The sequence below is a fragment of the Ailuropoda melanoleuca genome, chromosome 10 (genome assembly GCF_002007445.2).
Source record: "Ailuropoda melanoleuca isolate Jingjing chromosome 10, ASM200744v2, whole genome shotgun sequence".
NCBI classification, from domain to species: domain Eukaryota; kingdom Metazoa; phylum Chordata; class Mammalia; order Carnivora; family Ursidae; genus Ailuropoda; species Ailuropoda melanoleuca.
Genome location: NC_048227.1, coordinates 22,569,436 through 22,584,781, shown reverse-complemented (window position 1 = coordinate 22,584,781; position 15,346 = coordinate 22,569,436). Strand labels below are relative to the sequence as shown.

Here is a 15,346-nt window from a genome sequence, read left to right as displayed (position 1 = left end):
AAATTCATAGATGTAGAAAGTGGAATGGTGGTTGCCAGTGACTGGGGAGAGGAGAAAATAGAGAGTGATGATTTAATGGCCGTGGAGTTTTAGTTTGGGAAGATGAAAAAGTTTCTGGGGATGAATAATGGTGATGGTTATGCAACAACGTGAATGTGATTGGCGCCACTGAGCTGTACAGTTAAAAATGGTTAAAGTGGTAAATTTTATGTAATGTCTGTTTTATCACAATTTTTAAAAAGAGCATAGCCTTTTAGCCACCCTCTCCGTAGTAGCAAATCACCCCAGGGGAATATCTTATAAGGTAAGTACTATGATTTTTCTGATTTTACAGATGATAAGTAGCTATAGGTTAATTATTTTGCTCAAAATTTTACAGCTTGTGAGAGTTAGGATTTGAACTCAAACAGCCCAACCTTAGATCCTGGGTTCTCAATTACTGTACTCTACTATTCATACCATGAGGAAAAGATCACAATTGTTTTGAATACACCTAATGCCTAGCATAGAATATGGTACAGAGTAGATATTAAATAGGAAATTTTCAGAATTATAATTTGCAGGAATTTCTCTCAGAGCCTATCAGAATAATAACTGACATTCCAAATTTACAGTTTACATCTTTTTTGCGAACGTGGGGCTGCAACTGATTACATTTTGCCTCTCTATCATCTAATATTTTCCATACATATCAGACCATTAGATGTGAATATAATGAATTAATATAAAAAATAGAGGCAGACAAGTACTTATTTCAAGTAGTTATCTTTCAGGATTGTTGGAAAAAAAGGAGTAAAACAATGAAGTAATCCTTTCACTTGACTGAATTTAACATTTTTGCCAGGCATTGTAAATTTTTGAAATGTTTACTTCCCTCTTAGAGTTGAAATTCCATTCTTTGTGATAAAATGGATTTTTTGTGGCTCAACCAATTTGGAGTCCTCCTCTGGAAAAATTTCGTTTTAAAGGTAAGTGGAAGTGTCTGTGGGAAATGGTTGTAAAGGCTAATGAGCCTGAAGGGGAGAACTTTAAATAGCTTTTTCACTTCATTTTAGTTTATGGGTTTGCTTTTTTTGTCCCTTTGTTCCATGGCTTAATGTAGCAATTCTAACTCTGAAGAGTACCCATAGGATAAATCAATAGAATAGATAATGAAATGTGGAAAAGGGTGAAAAAGACAGGCTAGAGAACCATTCGTATTGTAGAACAGAACTGAATAATATGTTTAAATTGTATACACGTATATGCATAAGAGTATAGATTCACACACACATACACATTTGTAGACTCTTAATTATCACAATCCTTCTGTTTCTTTTGCAGAAAAGGAAGATAATGTCTTTAATTGTGGAAATCTCCATGACATTCTTCTTCTCTCTACTGATTTTGCTTCATCGCAGAGATATAAAGAAAACGTTTCAGAATGTTACTGTTTTCAAGCCTGTTCCTTTGTTGATCCCACCTGATTTCTTCTTTAATAGGAGCCGTGAATATGAATTAGCTTATGTGCCTTCTACAAGTGATGTGGTAAAAAATATTACTGAGATGGTGAAACAGAGTTTACTTGTCAATTTTACAGGTTAGAAATTGTGATGTCTAAAATGTTTTTTGTGTTTTTCCTTTTCAACAGTTCCTTGGCGATTTGGGGCCTTTTTTGGTTCCACACAAATTTAAAAGCTGTTTGTTCCAGTTCTTTGAAAAATGTCATTGGTATTTTGATTGGGATGGCATTGAAAGTATAGATTGCTCTGGGTAGCATAGACATTTTAACTATGTTTATTCTTCTGATCCATGAGCATGGAATGTTTTTCCATCTTTTTGTATCTTCTTCAGTGTCTTTCAACAGTGATATGTAGTTTCTAGAATACAGATCCTTTACCTCTCTGGTTAAGTTAATTCTGAGATTGTCTAAACAGACCAATTAATTATGAAGAGATTGATAGAATACCCCGGAGAATCAGTCAGGCCCTGGACTCTTGTTTTTGGGGAGGTTTTTGATCACTGCTTCAATATCATCATAATTAATTTTTTTTTTCTGAACCATTGAGAATAAGTTGCATTCATGACATGTCACCTTCAACTGCTATATGTATCTCCTAATAAGGACATTCTCCAACATAACAAGTATTATACTCGAGAATTTTTAAATTGATATGATGATGTTATCTAATATACAGTCAATATTTATATTTTCCTAATTGTCCTAATGAGGTTCTTTAGAGATTTTTTTCCTGTTTTGTAATTCAGGATCCAGTTGGAGATTTTTAAAAAGATTTTATTTATTTATTTATTTATTTATTTATTTATTTATTTATTTAGAAAGCGTGTATAAGTGAGTGTAGTCGGGGGAGGAGCAGAGGGAAAGAGAGAATCTCAAGCAGACTCTGCTCCGCAAACACAGAGCCTGACTCAGGACCTGATCCCAGGACCCTGACGTCATGCCCTGAGCCGAAGGCAGACGCCCAACTGACTGAGCCACCCAGGCACCCCCCAGTTAGAGATTTTTAAATATTCACTGGGGTTGGCAAACTTTTCTGTAAAGGGCCAGATAGTAAATATATTAGGTTTTATGGGCTATGGGGTTTCTATAAAATATTCTTTTTTTTTTTTTAAGAGCCCTTTAGAGATGTAAAAAACATCCATAGCTCATAGGCCCATACCAAAACAGACTGCAGGGTAGATTTGACCTGCACAGGACCATAATGTGCTGACATCTGGCTTAGAGTACTTTCTTAGACTGTTTTTCTTGTTTTGTCTTTAATGACATTGATATTTTTAAAAGGCTAGGCCAATTATTTTGCAGAAGCGTCTTAATTTGTATTTGATTGTTTCCTTACATTTAGTTTCAATTTGATCATTTGTGTTGAAAATATTACATCTTTCTTATAAGATCTTCCTAGTGAATCACTTTTGGAAGCATACCACCAGTTTGTTCCTCAGTTGGTGACATCATGCTTGCTCATTTTAGTAAAATGGATTTCCACCGACTTCCCATTGTCAAGGCAGTTTTCCTCTTTGTTGTTAATCAGGAATCTGTAATTCTAAGAGCGCTTTCATGACCCTAGAAGCTTCCTTTGTGCCAAGTTGCAGTTATGACTCCCCCAAATTTAACTACTATTTTAACATCTAAGACCATAGATTAGCTTTGCCTGCTTTTCACCTTACATAAATGGAGCTAGTCACTATGTGCCATTATAGCAGTCTGTGTTATATACAGTACGTATTATGTAGTTTTTATGTGTGTGCTTTCACTTAGCGTTATATTTGTAAAGAATCATCCAAATTGTTGTGTGAGATCATAAATCACTAATTTCTCTATAGTATCCCATTATGTTAATATTATACAATCTATATGTTATTGATGAACATTTGGGTAGATTCCAGAGTTGAGCTATTATGAGTAGTGCCGTTATGAACATTTTTATAAGAACCTTTTGATGATCGTATATATAACTTTCTGTTTGGTGTATAGCTAGGAGTGAAATTGTTGGTTCGTGGGGGGTGTAACTATTTAGATTTACGGAAACGTTTGAGAGTTTCAGTTACATATCTTCACCAGTACTTGGTATAGTTCTATCTTTTGACAGGAAGTAACTGATAAGGTAATTGTTGGAAAATACAAAATACAACATCCGTCCATTTCTGGAGTCTCTATTCTGTTCCATTGGTCTGTGTGTCTGTTTTTGTGCCAATACCATGCTGTCTTGGTAATCACAGCTTTGTAATATAGCTTGAAGTCAGGCAACATGATGCCTCCAGCTTTGTTTTTCTTTTTCATCATTCCCTTGGTGATTTGGGGTCTTTTCTGGTTCCATACAAATTTTAGGATTTTTTGTTCCAGTTCTTTGAAAAATGCCAATGATATTTTAATAGGGATGACATTGAAAGTGTAAATTGCTCTGGGCCGGGTAGACATTTTAACAATGTTTATTCTTCTAATCCATGGGTATGGAACGTTTTCCCATTTTTCGTGTGTGTCTTCCTCAATTTCTTTCATAAGTATTCTGTAGTTTCTAAAGTATAGATGTTTTACTTCTTTAGTTAGATTTATTCCTAGGTATATCATGGTTTTTGTTGCTATTGTGAATTGAATTGATTCCTTAATTTCTCTTTCTACAATTACATTGTTAGCATATAGAAAAGCAACTGATTTCTGTGTATTGATTTTGTATCCTGCCACATTGCTGAATTGCTGTATGAGTTCTAGTAATTTGGGGGTGGAGTCTTTTGGGTTTTCCACATAAAGTATCATGTCTTCTGCGAAGAGAGAAAGTTTGACTTTTTCTTTGCCAATTTGAATGCCTTTTATTTATTTTTGTTGTCTGATTGCTGAGGCTAGAACTTCTAGCACTCTGTTGAACAATAGTGGTGAGAGTGGGCATCCCTGTTGTGTACCTGATCTTAAGGGAAAAGCTCTCACCTTTTCCCCATTGAGAATGATATTCGCTGTGAGCTTTTCATAGATGGTTTTTCTGATATTGAGAGATATTCCTTCTATCCCTTTACTCTGAAGAGTTTTAATCAGGAATGAATGCTGTATTTTGTCAAATGCTTTTTCTGCATCAATGGAGAGGATCATATGATTCTTATCTTTTTTTTTTTTTATTGATGTGCTGTCTCACGTTGATTGAATTATGAATGTTGAACCACCGTGCATCCCAGGCATAAAACCCACTTTGTCGTAGTGAATAATCTTTTTAATGTACTGTTGTATCCTATTAGCCAGGCTCTTGTTGAGTATTTTGGCATCCATGTTCATCAGGGATATTGGTCTGTAATTCTCCTTTTTGATGGGGTCTTTGCCTGGTTTTGGGATCAGGGTAATGCTGGCCTCATAGAAAGAGTTTGAAAGTTTTTCTTCTGTTTCTATTTTTTGGGACAGTTTCAGTAGAATAGGTATTATTTCTTCTTTAAATAGTGGTAGAATTCCCCTGGGAAGCTGTCTGGTCCTGGACTTTTGTTTTTGGGGAGGTTTTTGATTATTGCTTCAATTTTGTTACTGGTTATTGTTCTATTTGGATTGTTTATTTCTTCCCGTTTCATTCTTAGTAGTTTGTAAGTTTCCAGGAAGGCATCCATTTCTTCCTACTTGGGTTTATTCCATGAATTTTATTTGCTAATATTTTGTTAAGAAATTTTACATGCATGTTTAAGACATTAGTCTATTTTTTAAAATTTTATTTTTTTATTTGAGAGAGAAAGAGAGAGAGCATGAGCCAGGTTAGGAACAGAGGGAGAAGCAGACACTTCACAGAGCAGGGAGCCCAATGTGGGACTCGATCCTGGGACTCCAGGATCACGACCTGAGCCAAAGGCAGATGCTCAACTGACTCAGCCACCCAGGCACCCCAAGACATCAGTCTATTTTGTATTCTTTGTTCCATGAGTTATTGAGAGTATATTGCCTAATTTCCATAATTCTATAACTAGAATTTTTCTAGTTATATTTTTGTTATTGGATTTAGCTTAATTGCATTATGTGTAGAGAACATATTCTGAATGATGTAATCATTTGATGATGATGATTTTTGATTCTAAAATTATCCCAGATTTAGCCAGTGGGTTTTTTTTTTTTTTTTAAAAAAAAAAAACAATGTCCTTTTGATGTATGTTTGTCAGCATTTGAGCACTTTCACTTTCTAACAGAACTAGCTGTTCAGGCTGAACACCTTGTATTTTCTCTGCCCTGGAACTAGATTCAATCAATGAAGCAGTCTTAATTCCTCTTTTTTTAGGGATGGTATTAAGAAACTAAGATATGGGAAAAACAAGATGAGAGAGAGAGAGGGGAACAAAAACCCTCCCTTTGCTACCAATGTCCCTTCCTGAAGGCGCCAGTAGAAAGGTCACCACTTAACCCCCCACTTATAAGTGTTTCAGAATTGGCCTCCTGTTTACTTCTCCCCTCAGGGCCTGATAGGTCTCTGTAAATGTGTTCAGTGTGTCTGCCTCCCCACAATAAAACATAGGGAAAAACAAGTACTAAATGTACTCATTACTACTGGGGTGTCTTTGCTTCTACACTCTTCTAGTAGACAGATGTAGGATTTTTTTTTAAAAATCATGAGTTTATGTTGATACTTTCAATGCCAGCCCAACAATATAAGCCTCTTGTTTTCCTTCTCCCATTATATATTTGTACCTCCTTTCCCTTACAGAGCCCTAGATCCTAGCAGCATCAATGTACTCATTTGCCCTATCTTACAGAAAAGTATTTCTGAATTACTTATATTACGTACTACTACCCTAGCAAACTTACAAGATTTCTTTGCAGTTGTTTTTCTTCTTAGACTATAATCAACTAGGGGTATTTGTCAACATACTGTGCCTAAAATTTACTTGGGCTAATTCTTTTTCTTTCTTCTTGTGGTTGTTATCAATTTAATATCTATTTAGGATTCACTTATATTCTTATTAAGTTTTAGTAATTATACCCCTCTGTGTTGATTTAATTTTATTTTTGAGTATGTAAAAGATTAACAATAAATGAAAGTCAAACTTGTATTAAAATGTATAATTAGAGAACTGGCATTGCCTCTACAATCCCTTCTAACCTGTTCTCATCCACCCACTGTAGGTAACCAATACTGTTAGTGCCTGATTTATTCTTTTTGTGTTTCTTTTGACAAAAATAATGTTGCTACATGTATGCATGTATTTCTGGGTATATGTGTGAGTCTGTGTATGTGTGTCTATATATTTTTTCTTTCTATTCCTTATTGTCCTTTCTTATACAAGAGCATACTATATAAACTCTTCTGTAGTTTGTTTTTTCTTTCTAGTAATATACTGGGATGAAACTCATCTCTCTCTCTCTCTCTCCCTTTTTTTTTTAATTTAAAGTAGGCTCCTTGCCCAGCATGGAGCACATGCAGGGCTTGAACTCACAGCCCCAAGGTCAAGACCTGAGCTGAGATCAAGAGTTAGATGCTTAATCAGCTGAGCCACCCAGATGCCCCAAAAGCTCATCTTTTAATACACCTTGATATTTACCCATTGTGTTTCTGTATAAATTTTAGAATTGGCTTGTAATGTTTCATAAAGATTGTTTGGATTTTTTGGGGGAAGTATTTTATTTTATTTTTTTTAAATTTTATTTACCAGTTTTATTTGTATTTTATTTATGATTGACAAATAAAAACTGTATGTATATATTTTGGTCTTATAATATGATGTTTTGATATACATATCAAATCACAATCATTATCAGATTCACATTCATTATCACATTATCACAATCACATTATCACAATCACATTCATTATCACAATCAAGCTAAATAACATATCCATCAGCTCTCTTGAGAGCTATTCTAGAAGATTGATATTTTATTATGTTTTGTTTTGTTTTATTTAAATCAAAGTTAGTTAACAAGTTGTTTTGATTTTTACTAGAATTATATCAACTCCATAAGTCAATTTTTACAGAAATGACATCTTTACAATATGGATCTTTGCACATGTTATATAACTTTATTATAAAAATCTTACTTCTCGGGGCGCCTGGGTGGCTCAGTCGTTAAGCGTCTGCCTTTGGCTCAGGGCATGATCCTGGAGTTCTGGGATCGAGCCCCACATCAGGCTCTTCCTCTGGGAGCCTGCTTCTTTCTCTCCCACTCCTCCTGTTTGTGTTCCCTCTCTCACTCTCTGTCAAATGAATAAATAAAATCTTTAAAAAAATTTAAAAAAATTAAATTAAAATTAAAAAAATAAAAATCTTACTTCTCTCTTTAATTATTTATGTTTTCTTGTAGAGAGGCTATCGAAGACTTCAATAACCTATTTACATTGGAAATATTTTAATTTTTAAGAAAAAACTTTTGTCATTTAAGTTACCTGTATGTGTGTCGTTGTGTGCATGTTGTTTTGAGAGTGTGTTTTTTTAATTTCATAGAGATTAATTTGTGAATAAGAAAAGTAACCACTACTTCCATTTTTTAATTTTTTAATTTTTAATTTAAATTATACAATTGTTTTCTAGAATACAATTTATTCTACTATTATTTTTTGAAATACACTTTCTACAGAGATAATTTTGTCACTTATTTCCTTTCAAAATTTTTTTTAATCCCTGGATTTCAAAATACAATTAAAAAGTTTCGCTTGTCGTAGTTTACCTTAATGTACAGTTATTGTAATGATTAAATATTGTTTATAATGTGTTCCAACTTTTATAGAACACAAGAATTTTTGTGTATCGCAGATATCCATTAGGTCTTCTCTACTGTCAGTGTTTGAGTAATAATGTTTTAAAATGTATTGCGTTACAACAAGGATTATGTTATTCATGTACAGATAGGGATAATCATTAGACATGTTCCATTTATGTGATGACTTAGTGAGATTTTCTCTCTGCAGTTCGAGGCTTTTCTTCAGAAGCAGAGTTTGAGAAGTACGTTGAGTATGAAAGGAAGCCTAAGGTTCAGGTGCTGGCTGCTATCGTATTTGATCATGACTTCAAACACAGCGATGACAGTTTGCCACTTCAGGTAAGAAATTTTTGTCTAAAGACTTTATAATTATATGTTAGGTTTCAGAGATTTAATGAGATATAGGTAACCTCCCCATTTTATAAATGGGTAAGATTGTAAGTTGCCCAAGATCCTAACTACTAGTATATAACAGGGATTTGAATCCTGTGCCAACTTGTTTTTTTTTTTTTTTTAAGATTTTATTTATTTATTTGTCAGAAAGAGAGCACGCATAAGCAAAGGGAGTGGCAGGCAGAGGGAGAGGCAGGCTTCCACTGAGCAGGGAGCACAATGCAGGACTCAATCCCAGGACCTTGGGATCATGACCCGAGCCGAAGGTAGACGCTTAACCAACTGAGTCACCCAGGTGTCCCTGTGCCAACTTATTTTAATACCTGTGCTTTTAACCATTACATTATACTAATGTAAAACATGAGGAGAAAACTTTTATCTGCTGCCTTATGGTCTTATATTCAGAAAATAGAGTAACAGGAGCTTTAGTAAGGATATTCACTTTATTAATCTTCCTGACCAAGCAGATGCTTCCAGTCTGGCAAATGGTGCTTAAGAAAATAACAATGTAGCTAGGTAAAAAAGATGGCTAGCAATGTCTGTTCCCTGCTTAAATTCCTTCTGGAATTTCAGATAGTGCATATCTGTAATATATTTAAACTTTTTAATGAGCTAATTTTAAGTGTAATTGCCAATCTAACTTTGTATCTGAAGTGACTTTTATAACAAAGCTATTATATGAAAGTTACAAGCAAAAACAAAAACAAAAACACTTCACTAATATCTGGACCTCTTTTAAGCTGAGTTAGCTCCCTTTGCTAGGACTGTAAACTTCAGAAGGAGTTCTTACACCCTCTTGTTAGAACTTTCCACCTGCTGCTTGTTTTTGCATTGGTGAATGCCTCCTTTTTTGTACTTTGTATCATGTTTTAATGTATTTGTTTTATGTCTCCAAAGAGGAAATTGCTTTAACTTTCAGAATTCTTGATTATCACTGTTGGCATGAAGGGAAGCTTCTATAACCCCACCGGTAACTCATTTGGAGGTCCTTGAAGTGTTAGTTTGGCCTTTAAAATAAAGGCATATACATATACAGCAGTAGAGATTCCAACATGAAAGACTTCTTTCTTTTGAGTGAACTATCTGATTTCTCTTCTAAATCTCTAGTATCAGCTTTTAGAGTTTTCCAGGTTGTGTCAGAATTAGGACAGACCCCAAGGAAGACTCTGATAACATCCCTCAAGGAGAGAAAATGGATAGTGTTTGAACTTTGGTGACTTGGTGTATCTCTTTACCACATGGTAGAGATGAGCCACCCAGGGTTGAGGGAAATGATCAAACTATAGTATTTATGCGTAGAGCTTAATCCTGTTCAGGATACAAGTGTTTGCTAATGGAAGGAAGGAAGGAGAAAGAAAAATCACTGGCAGGATGGTAGGTGGCCTTTCTTTCTATTCCTTCCTCTCCTCACTTTCCCCAGCTGTACCTACTTTACAGTAATTACTGCTTCAAAAGTATATGCTGATGGTGATACAGGTTCACTGGTATATATAGAGCCTCTGACTCAAATTTCAAATAATTTTGGTGCAGTACAAGCTTCATTTTTGTTGACAGGTCACTGTGTCTAGCATTTAGAATGGATACCTGACAAGATTTTCCCCAGGTTATTTCCCCTGGTGCCTGTTCTTTTTTCCCACAATTTATGAAACAAAATGTCTTATGTTTTCTGAGTTCATGACCTCCTGTACCCTCCCTGCCCCCAGAACCAACTCTTTGGTAACTTAGCTGATTTTCCTGGGTGAGACCTCTCTGTATCGTAGGTACCACCATGATGCACTAAGAACACAGGAAAGATCATGTCTCTGTGCTGTGTGAAACACTCCAGGGGTTCTCCATGAACTACAGAAGGTCTTTTGTGTGGAATACAGGGTCATCAGTGACCTGTTTTCTGAATAGCCCTCCAGCCTCGTGTTGCCTCTTCTTTCTTTGAACTTCATGCTCTAGCAATGTTGAACCCCTAGTAGTTGTTTGTATGTATTGTGTGATCTCTTGCTTCTCTGCCTTTGATCACGTTATCCTCTTTCCTTTTGATGTTCTACCTGTCCGCCTTTTCCTGGGATAACTCTTACTATTAATGTCTATAAAATTATTGCTGTAACTACCTATCCAAAGCCTCCCCGTCTCTCTTCTCTGCTCCCTGAACACGTGGTCAGTTCCTTGAGGTCAAGAACTGTGTATTAATAATATTCAAGCATGCTGTAGCTACTTACAGTGTTGCTTCTGAATTACTGAATTGTGTGAATGTCTGCCTAGACTTGGTGTACTTGCCTGTTCCTTCTCACACTGACTTCTCTGTTCGGCCTCTACTGACCTTTGGCAACTGTAGCCTCTTGCCTTGTCAGGCTACTCAGATCTACTCTTACTTACCCTGAGGTTGGGTCAGCTCTCTAGATGTATCATTTACTTTTCATGTAATATTTAAAATATGCAGCATTCTACTTTTAAATTTTATTTAAAATATGCATCCGTCTACATTTAAATTTTATTATCCCTATATCTGGGCTTTTTCCTTTTCTGTTAGTCACTTTTTGAAGAGGGAGATAATCTTTACCATAATTGGCTAACATAATAGGAAAGAAAATTAATAAAACTGTTTGAGGTCTCACGGAGTTAGGCAAGCCAGTTGTGGGTGTAGAAAAATACATTCGTAATGATCAAGGTACCATTGTTGGCGTCTTTGTAATTCAGAGGCAAAATGCCTGAAGATGAAAGAGCAGAGATATACATTTAATTGATTTCAAACTTTGACTATGATTATGGCACCTGAGGCTTGCTGCTTGTCCCTTATGTCAGTGATACTGCCATTTCTAATCATTTAGAATCCTGAATTGCTCAGACAAATTTTAGCTTTGTATTTTCTTTTCCTTTCACTGCTCATACATGCTTTTTAGTGCTCATTGGTCTAACATGTTTTTTGCTTTCTATTGTTTATTCTAGGTAAAATATCATCTGCGTTTGGGTGCAGGTACTGAGAAATCTTCAAATTTGCTAAGCTCCTTAAAAGATACTGGATGGAATACACATCTTCTCTTTCCAGAGTTACCTTCTGTAGAACCCAGGAACCCATTTGATGATGATGGAGGAGATCCTGGTGAGCAGGCCTCCAGCGTCCTTACATTAATATTTTGGTTGCAAGCTAGCAGTCATAGCAACGTGTGTGAATCATTTTTTTCAATGAGTGAAAAAGTTTATTCATTGTGGCAGTGCATTTTTAAAATTGAGTTTTTTATTGTAAAAACAAGCATATAGAAAACCTTATGCATTTGAAAAATATCTTCCTATTACTGTAGAGCATTTCCTGAACTTTATCCGTGTGTATCCTTGCATTTATATTGTCTTAGTAAAAGTTGGCTCTGCTGACTTAATAGACTCATCTTCATAAACTAACATTGCCTGCATATTTATGGTTCTAAATTATTATTATTTTTTTAAATATAAATTTTGGTTAGTTAACAGAGAGTCCGATGTTGGTTTCTGGAGTAGAATTCATTGACTCATCACTTACATACGATACCCAGTGCTCATCACAGCAAGTGCCTTCTTTAATCCCCATTACCCATCTAGCACATCCCCCACCCACCTCCCTCCATTTGTTCTCTATCCTTAAGAGTCTTGTATGGCTTGTTTCCCTCTCTTTTTTCTTTTCCTCCTTCCCATATGTTTGTCTGTTCCTAAATTCCACATGAGTGAGATCATATGGTATTTCTCTTTCTCTGACTGACTTACTTCACTAAGCATAATATACACTAGCTCCATCCACATCATTGCAAATAGCAAGATTTCATTCTTTTTGATGGCTGAGTAATATTCCATTATATATGTATACCACATCTTCTTTATCCATTCATCAGTCAGTGGATATTAGGGCTTTTTCCATAGTTTGGCTATTGTTGATAATGCTGCTATAAACATCTGGGTGCAAGTTCCCCTTCAAATCTGTTTTTTTTTGTATCCTTTTGGTAAATACCTACTAGTGCAATTGCTGGATCATAGGGTAGTTCTATTTTTAACTTTTTGAGGAACCTCTGAACTCTTCTCCAGAGTGACCACACCAGTTTGCATTCCCACCAACAGTGCGAGAGTATTCTTCTTTCTCTGCATCCTCGCCAACAGCTGTTGTTTCTTGCATTATTAATTTTAGCCCTCCTGAGGGTGTGAGGTGGTATCTCATTGAGGTTTTCATTTGTGTTTCCCTGAGTGATGTTAAGCATCTTTTCATGTGTCTCTTAGCCATATGGATGTCTTCTTTGGAAAAGTGTCCATTCATGTCTTCTGCCCATTTCCTAACTGGATTATTTGGTTTTTTGGGGTGTTGAATTTGGTAAGTTCTTTATAGATTTTGGATACTAACCCTTTATCAGATATGTCATTTGCAAATATCTTCTCCCATTCCATAGGCTGTCTTTTAGTTTTAGTTGATTGTTTGCTTACCTGTGCAAAAGCTTTTTATCCTGATAAAGTCCCAATAGTTCAGTTTTTATTTTGTTTCTCTTCCTCCAGCGACGTGTCTAATAAGAAGTTGCTATGGCTGAGGTCAAAGAGGTTTCTGCCCAGGTTCTTCTCTAGGATTTTGATGGTTTCCTTTCTCACACTGAAGTCTTTCATCCATTTTGAATATATTTTTGTGTATTGTGTAAGAAAGTGGTCCAGTTTCATTCTTCTGCATGTTGCTGTCCAGTTTTCCCAACCCCATTTATTGAAGAGACTGTCTTTTTTCCCCTGGATATTCTTTCCTACTTTGTCGAAGATTAGTTGACCATATAGTTGTGGGTCCATTTCTGGCTTCTCTATTCTGTTCCATTGATCTATATGTCTGTTTTTGTGCCAGTATCATACTGTCTTGATGACTATAGCTTTGTGATACAGCTTGAAATCCAGAATCCTCATACCTCCAGTTTTGTTTTTCTTTTTCACAATTGCTTTGACTATTTGGGGTCTTTTGTGGTTCCACACAAATTATAGGATTGTTTGTTCTAGGTCTGTGAAAAATGCTGGTGGTATTTTGATAGGGATTGCATTAAATGTATAGATTGCTTTGGGTAATACAGACATTTTAGCAATATGTGTTCTTCCAATCCATGAGCATGGAATGCTTTTCCATTTCTTTGTGTCCTCCTCAGTTTTTGTCATAAGTGTCCTGCAGTTTTCAGAGTACAGATATTTTACTTCTTTAGTTAGATTTATTCCTAGGTGTCTTACTGTTTTTGGTGCAATTGCAAATGGGATCAATTCCTTGATTTCTTTTTCTGCTGCTTTGTTGTTGGCATAGAGAAATGCAAAAGATTTCTTCACTTTGATTTTATATCCTGCAACTTTGCTGAATTCATGTATGAGTTCTAGTAATTTTTTTGTGGAGTCTTTTGGGTTTTCTACATAGAGTATTGTGTTGTCTGTAAATAGTGAAAGTTTGACTTCTTCCTTGCCAATTTGGATGCCTTTTATTTATTTTTGTTGTCTAATCAAACAAACTAAGACTTCCAGTACTATGTTAAATAACAGTGGTGAGAGCAGACATCCTTGTCTTGTTCCTGACTGTAGGGGAAAGGCTCTCAGTATTTCCCCATTGAGGATGATATTAGCTGTTGGCCTTTATGACGCTGAGGTATGTTCCATCTATCCCTACTTTGTTGAGGGTTTTATCAAGAAAGGATGCTGTATTTTGACAAATGCTTTTTCTTCATCTATTGGCAGGATCATACGGTTCCTATCCTCTCTTTAATTAATACGGTGTATCATGCTGATTGATTTGCAGATGTTGAACCACCCTTGCAGCCCAGGAATAAATCCCCCTTGATCATGGTGAATAATTCATTAAATGTTGAAATTCTGTTGAAAACTGTTGAATTCAATTTGCTAGTATTTTATTGCATCCATGTTCATCAGGGATATTGGCCTGTAATTCTCCTTTTTAGTGGGATCTTTGGTTTTGCAATCAAGGTAATGCTGGCCTCATAGGATGAATTTGGAAGTTTTCCTTCCATTTCTACTTTTTGAAACAGTTTGAGGAGAATAGGTATTAACTCTTCTTTTGGTGTCTGATAGAATTCCCCTGGGAATCTGTCTGGCCCTGGACTTTGTTTGTTGGGAAATTTTAAATTACTGATTCAGTTTCTTTGCTGGTTATGGGTCTGTTCAAATTTTCTATTTCTCCCTGTTTCAGTTTTGGTCATTTGTATGCTCCTAGAAATTTGCCCATTTCTTCCTCGTTGCTCAGTTTGTTGGCATATAATTTTTCATAGTATTCTCTTATAATTGTATTTCTGCAGTGTTGGTTGTGATATGTCTTCTTTCATTCATGTTTTTATCTATTTGGGTTCTTTTATCTTTTTGATAAATCTGGCTATGGGTTTATCAATTTTATTAATTCTTTTGAAGAATTAATTCTTTGAAAAATGAGCTCTTAGTTTCATTAATCTGAAATCTCTTAATTTTGTAATTTTTTGTTTCTATATTATTTATTTCTGCTCTAATCTTTATTATTTCCCTTCTTCTGCCAGCCTGAGGCTTTATCTGCTGTTCCTTTTCTAGCTTCTTTAGGTGTAAAGTAAGGTTGTGTATTTGAGACTTTTCTTGCTTCTTGAATTAGGCTCATATTGCAATATACTTCCCTTGAGGACTGTCTTTGCTGCATCACAAAGGATTTAGACTGTTGTGTTTTCATTTTTTTTTGCTTCCATGTATTTTTTTAATGTAATAACTGTTTGTTTATTTATTTATTTATTTATTTATTTATTTATTTACGTTCAGTTAGCCACCACACAGTAGTACATCATTAGTTTTTGATGTAGTATTCAATGATTCATT

At 35.3% G+C, this 15,346-nt stretch overlaps 1 protein-coding gene across 1 annotated transcript in view; it reads left to right on the top strand.

Moving 5' to 3' along the window:
- The first annotated feature begins 879 nt into the window (after positions 1 to 879).
- The window catches only part of LOC100463697 (ATP-binding cassette sub-family A member 3-like), a 156,193-nt gene continuing 141,726 nt past the window's right edge, over positions 880 to 15,346 (top strand). The window contains exons 1-4 of the mRNA XM_034669566.1: positions 880 to 968; positions 1,324 to 1,579; positions 8,358 to 8,488; positions 11,480 to 11,633. Coding sequence (XP_034525457.1) covers positions 909 to 968; positions 1,324 to 1,579; positions 8,358 to 8,488; positions 11,480 to 11,633 — 601 coding nt within the window. The 5' untranslated portion in view covers positions 880 to 908. The remainder of the gene's footprint in view (positions 969 to 1,323; positions 1,580 to 8,357; positions 8,489 to 11,479; positions 11,634 to 15,346) is intronic.